Source organism: Oryzias melastigma, linkage group LG3 (genome assembly GCF_002922805.2).
Source record: "Oryzias melastigma strain HK-1 linkage group LG3, ASM292280v2, whole genome shotgun sequence".
In the NCBI taxonomy this organism is placed as follows: domain Eukaryota; kingdom Metazoa; phylum Chordata; class Actinopteri; order Beloniformes; family Adrianichthyidae; genus Oryzias; species Oryzias melastigma.
In genome coordinates this window covers 2180198-2186784 of record NC_050514.1, presented here as the reverse complement: position 1 = coordinate 2186784, position 6587 = coordinate 2180198, and the positions used below count along the sequence as shown (strand labels likewise).

The window sequence follows — 6587 nt, the reverse complement described above, 5'->3', positions numbered from 1 at the left end:
TTACTGGTGGGTAGGAAAACAAACTCTATGTTGGATGTTGGGGGTGGGGGGAAGAGATGGAGGGAGTATTTTTAAACCTCATTTCAAATTATTCACTGATCATTTAGATGTGTGCTCAGCGCTCCTCTATAACCCAACTGGGACAGACATCTGTGATCTACACCATTTTCATTCTGTGTGACATTGATGAGTTGTCCTTTGCCATCCACCTCACACGCTTTGTGTGTAAAGGAGTGTGTGTGTTTGTCTCTGCTTCAGGACTCTTTCTGTTTAAGGGCTTGTGTGTGTGTGTGTGTGTGTGGGGGTGTGTGGGTGTGTGTGGACGCAGGGGGAAGAGCAGCAGGTGTTGTTTGCATACAGACCTGCCAATGCACTGTAACTGAATTTCACATGCTCATAAGGCAGAAGTGATGATGAAGATTATGCTTGAAGTGGCGGATTTTGATGTCTCTACATTTTATCAGTAGCTACATGTGAGACGAGCAGGGAAAATGATTTTCTTTCCCTCTCTTTGGTGTCCCACATGTGGGTATCTTGGTGTTTTATGAGCTCCATTTTCTACCAAAAGCTACTTTTTTTCTTTTTTTTAGCCTGTTCCTTGTGGTTATCACCAAGCCTCTATTTTCTAGTCACGCTTTTCTGGAGAGAAGCTGCCATTCACAGTGATTGACACACAGTCTGTAAAGGGAATCTATATTACATTTACTTCTGCCTGTGTGAAATTCTGCTATTAAACTGGAAATGGATGTGTTGTGTGATCCTGCATATCCAGCCAAACAGTCGCAGTTTTTAATTTTCTCTTTTTAAGTCCAAACCGTCACAAACACAAGACAAAGCCCGGATGGAGCAATTGTTCTCTGTTTTTGAGTTTGAATGAAACATATTTTTATCATAAAAAAAAAAAAAAAAAAAAAAAAAAAACAGGCAGAATAACCATTTGTACTAGTTAAAATATATAAGTAGTCAGTTTTACCTGATTGAGATTAAAGACCCACTCTGATAATAATATAGATTTTATTTCTTGTGGCTTTTTTCTCTTGATGGAGAACATGTATAAAAGATTATGCTTAAAATTCTATATAAGAGATTTTCTTGATTCAAATTAGTGTGAATCAGCAGCAGACAAACAAAAGCTTGTAAAAGTGAGGTAGAAACTGCTATCTGTGGGCCACAAGCTCCCTGCTCCGCTCCATTCTGATGCATTCACTTGCAGACAAATAGATCTATGAACGTCGTCGTTTTCCTCATCTGAGCTGGAATCTGGATCAAAACTGTTCAGCTCCAATATTGCTCACCATTTTTGCTAATGTTTTGTTTTGTTCGAAGGAGGCTGTAAGCTAATGTGTAAACAGATGGATGATGGGAAATGGGGCGGGCTTTCTCTGTGCCAACAGTTTTGCCCACAACTCAGATCCAAATTTCTGTTGAACTATTGCCACTCTGCAGAAACTATGTCCTATCAAAAGACATGTTTTTTTTCTTTTGGCTAAAAACAAGATAACCATAAATAAAAAAAATAAAAACACTGGGGACACTGTTACAATAGATCAAAAATATGATTGGAGTGCGACTTTAAGGGGATTGGACGAGCAGTCGTGTGTTTCAAGCTCTGTCCTGCTTCGACAGCTTTAGGCGATTATAATCTTGAAAATCACATAATTTCTACAGAAAAAGTAGTAATTCTGCAATATAGAGAGCTATCCATGGCCCCGAAGAAAAACCAAGACTAAACTGAAGTTGCTGAGCACTTGAAGCTAAACTAGCTCCTCTCACTGAACACATGGAAAAGATTAGACGTGAAGTTTATAGAGCCCTACGGCTTCCACTACCCCCTACATCTAGCCTTCCAAATGGAGAGTTATGGAAAAATTAATCTTCACATTTTGGATGTTTCTAAACCTTGATGATGTCATCAATAGTCGGCAATCATCTTCGTTAGCACGTCAGTGCTAGCGCTTGAAAAATACACAGCAACATCGGTTTTATAACGTACTCAATACTTAACATCTAAGTGGAGACTTCTGTGCATCAGAGAACACCCATGTGAAAAAATGCATCTCTCACACAGTGAGACGCTACCAGCAGAGGGATACACAGCATTTTCAGAGAGCACTAAAGCTTCAAATGCCCCTACAATGGAAGCGGTAGGGAGAAGCCGTAATGGTAGGGGAAGAATTCAGATGTGGCCTTAGTGGTGAGTAATGTGGGAACTCGGACACAACCATAAAGTCATGAAGACATAAAGTCATTATGTGGTCCAAAAAGTTCTTTAACAAAGTACATGCCTTCTCTTCTTGTTTAGACAACACATTCTCACTTCCAAGTCGTCATATATTGACATTTGGTCAAGGACCCTTCCGCTTGACTTTTTTGGCTTTTTGTGTGTCCTCAACTCATCATTTTTTGACGTGCTGGCTGTTGGTAAAATTAAGGGTCCACAGCTCTGAGGATGCAGTACCGGATGTGCAATAGTCCTCGGGACACATCCTCTACCGATACCCTAACCTTAGCCTGGTACTGATTCGTGTCTGGTTCACACCCGGTACTGCATTGTGTAACGGTTTGGGTTTGGTACCGCATCTGGTCCGGTGTCGGAGTAGGGTTAGGGTTACCAGTACCGGGTACCAGTGTTTGGGTACCAGTGCGCTATGCTTTGTGGTACTGGACCGGTTATGGTTCATAGCCTTGAGGTTGGGGACTCATGATTTAATGGGAATAGCCAATACGTCAAACGTGGAGGGGTCCTTAACCAAACGTCAATATGTGAACACTCGAGAATATGTTGGTTTGGAATAACATTTGTTTTTGAACTAAGGTTTTCTTTCCTAATTCAGATTATGGTTTTGGTGCAGGCTTTGTTTTTTATACATTCTAGCTTTATGTGTTCTAGACTTTTACAACAAAAAGCTAAATTGTCTGTTGCTAAAGTGCTCCAAAAGAAAAGAACAACAATTATTTGCAATTTGAACTCATTATATCCACTATAATTCAGCATAGCTGAACTGTTTGTGACATATTACAGAGTGTTTGACTCATTAGTATATGTTGTTTATTGATTCTAAACCACTCCAATTGAAATATCTGTCTTGGTGATTAATATGTTTCACTTCTTTTTACCTGCGCCCCCCCCCCCCTCCTTTTTTTTCTTTTTAGGGAGTTATTCAAGATGTGAAGCTGATCTTTGCTCCCAATGGCTACATCACACAGTGTCCAAATCTTAACCGCAGTAAGTATAAGGACAGAATTCATGCATGAATGTAATTAAAAAATGGCAATGTTGCTCCAAAAATGTTGACAAGAAAACTTAAGAAGCTAAAAACAGAAAACTAAACTCTAAACTGCTAATACCAGGGACAAATGCAATATTTTTTTTGTTTTAAATGTATCCAAATAAATAAATAAAAAAAAAGGCTTAGTATTGTTGACATGGTTTCTAAATTAGTAAATACTGCCTTTTAGCCAAAAAAAGCCCTAGAGCCGTGTTATAATTTAAATGATTGATTTAAAACTCCTTGTCTCAGCGGGGAAAGAGCTGTGGTATGATGACATCATTTGCATCATCATAAAAACAGCTGGTGGCAGGAAGTCAAAACATGTAATTTCTTCTTTTATGCATGTGGAGAAAAACTGTTTTGGTCAGTTTTTGTGATGCTAAATAAATCCACAGAAGCAAGTTGCCCTCAGCAATTGCTGTAGCAAGAGTCACCGTGAAGGAATAGTGGGGGAGAGATAAAGATAGTGAACTAATGCTTCCTCCTCCTCCTCATCAGTTCTTGAGCTTTGGAGTAGCAGGGTAGAAGGCTCACAGTAAACGACTCAAAAGAAAAAAAAATCAAATGATGCAAATGTAGAAGTAAGAGTGCAACAAGCAGTAAAAGCTAAATGTGTGCAGGTGCAGAGACGAAAAGCTTTCTGTAAGTTGAATGTATATTGATGTGAAACTCTCTTCTCCAAGAAGCTCTGGAGGCTTTTGATAGATAAAAAAAATCTAGAATTGTTAAATAAAATAATCTAAAACATAAAAGTAGATTTGTGGGATAAAACAAGCTTTTTACAATTTCTTTAAAGTATGTGTATAAACTGGACAGAAAATGAATTGTGAAGAAAACCTTGGCCCACCTCAACCCCAATCGTTCTGTTGGGTCCACCCATTCTATGTCAATTAAAAGAGGGTAGGTTTAGACGTGAGTTTCTGTTGTCTATCATACTAAATAAAAATCTAAATGTGTCCATGTCTTTTTTTCTTACCTCACTGTTCTATTGCATCCTGTTTGCCTGTTGAGCCTGCCCAACTTGCAGCGACTTCCTTAACCTCGTGCAAGGCATCATGGACCTGCAGGACGTACTTGCAAAGATGACCCTAAAGGTAAGCACAGGGAACATGAGACAAAGACATGTTACTCTCTTATAAAAAGAGACCTGATACGGTGCTTTGGAGAATTTTTCTTGTTGTTGATACTTGTTGAAAATACTTTGAAAATCTTGCAGATATGAGACAAATTCAGCAGTAGAGTCACAAATGGGCAGACAGCTGGCAATTGAGAGACAGCTGAGCAGCATCCAGGAACTGTGTGCTGGGGTTGCTGGGAGTTGAAGTGCAGTCAGAGCGCTGACTCCTTGTTTTCTAATACATACCCCACTATGCTGTTGACCATTAGATACAGAATTCCTTTGTGGATGTGTTCAGTTCCTCTTAACTCTTTATTGGATTTATTTGGACTCGAACTTTAAGTTTTAATTCACTTCCTATAGTACTTCAACAATAAAAAAGTCTTAAGAAAAAAAAACCTAAGTGGTTATAGTCTGAGCTTAAATGATTTAAGTGGAAGCTAGCTGTATTACCTCTTGGTTTACGTCACTTTTTTACCCGGGTTCATATCAGTCTTGTAGAAAAAAATACATTGAATTTGTCTTTGGTTCATTTGTCTCCATGTCGCAGCAGTAAAATACATCAAGCACATAAATATTTGAAGAGTCACACACACAAAAAAGAAACATTAGTCCAATCGACTGTACCAGAAATACCAATACAGACCAGTCAAAGATAACAGAGTTAATATAAAACCAAAAGGGGAGTTGGAGCTCGCTAATTGACCAACCTACATTGAATTTAAGAAATCAATGGGATGGTAAATGTTACAAAAGGTGAACATAGATTCAGGGGGTCTTTTGTTTAAAAGATAATAGCTCAGTCACCCTTTAATATTTTGGTGCATTACAAAAGAAGGAATTGCTCTGATTTGATGTTGGTCAAAACAATCAACTCAATTCAACAAATAGGGGAGAACCCAAGTCATCAAGTACCCCTGCCTTGTATGTTTTACCCTTTTACAACACATTCTCACTCCCGACTCGTCGCATTGACGTTTGGTTAAGACCCCCCCACTTTTTGATGCTTTTGTTGTCCCCAATGTGCCGACTGATTGTAAAATCAAGAGTCCACAAACCTCGGAACCCGGTGCCGCAGGTGGACTGGTCCTCGATCCGGTAACCCGGCACCAGACACAGTACCGGGTGCGGTACCAGATGCAGTACCAGACCCAACCCTGTACAAAAACGCGGTACCAGATGCGGTACTGGTCCTGAACTGCTACCAGACGCTGTACCGGACACAAAGTTGCGGTACCAAATGCTATACCAGATGCGGTACCGGACCCCGAACTGGTACCAGATGGGAACCAGACCCGGACGTGAACCGGTAGTGAGTTAGGGTACCGGTGTGCTCCCCCCTTCAGTACTAGACAGGTTCCGGTTAGCTTCCCTGAAGTAGGGGACCTTGATTTAATGGGAACAGCAAGCACATCAAAAAACGACGAGTTGTGGAGACTCAAAACGTCAAAAAGTGATGCGGAGGGGTTCTCAACCAAACGTCAATATGTGATGACTTGGGAGTGAGGATGTGTTGCTTTATAGCAACACTTCAGAAACCTGAAAATGAGAAACTGTTGGACAAGGGAAGCATGTGAAGCATAGTTGGTGGGATTGAAGAAGATTCATGTTTTTTCTAAACCTGCTTAATCCTTTTGGGGTCACATGTTTGCTGGAGCCTATCCTAGTCACTGTAGGGTGATGGTAGGGTACACCATGAACAGGCTGCCAGTCCGTCACAGGACCAAACAGAGACATACAGCCACACACACACACACACACTCTTATATTCACACCTAGGGACAATTTAGAGTCACCAATTGACCCATGATGCATATTTTTAGACTGTGGGAGGAAGCTCAAGTGCCTGGAGAAAACCCACGTTTGCACAAGGAGAACAAGCAAAATACAAAGAACCCACCAGGGATTTGAAAGGAGCCGTCTCGCTGTGAGGGGAGAGGGATAACCACTATACCACCATGCGGCCAGGTTTAGAGAATATAGGGAATACATTCTAAATCATTGGTTCTTAGTCGTGTTTGCCATTTTCAGCTACTTCATTATTGCAGAACCAAGTTAAGAAAAAAATATATTGAAGAGATGCAATGCTTATCAACTTTTGGACGGATGTGTTTCCTATATTGTTTTTTAACCTAAATTCTTGCTTAATGTTTCACATTTACTTTTTTAGTTTTTGTAATTTTATTCTTTTGGCAGAT

General features: G+C 40.1%; 1 protein-coding gene across 1 annotated transcript in view; it reads left to right on the top strand.

The window, feature by feature from the left end:
* LOC112160622 (protein kinase C-binding protein NELL1) overlaps positions 1-6587 on the top strand; it is a 400547-nt gene that overhangs the window by 169190 nt on the left and 224770 nt on the right. The window contains exons 7-8 of the mRNA XM_024295273.2: positions 3154-3226; positions 4284-4366. Coding sequence (XP_024151041.2) covers positions 3154-3226; positions 4284-4366 — 156 coding nt within the window. The remainder of the gene's footprint in view (positions 1-3153; positions 3227-4283; positions 4367-6587) is intronic.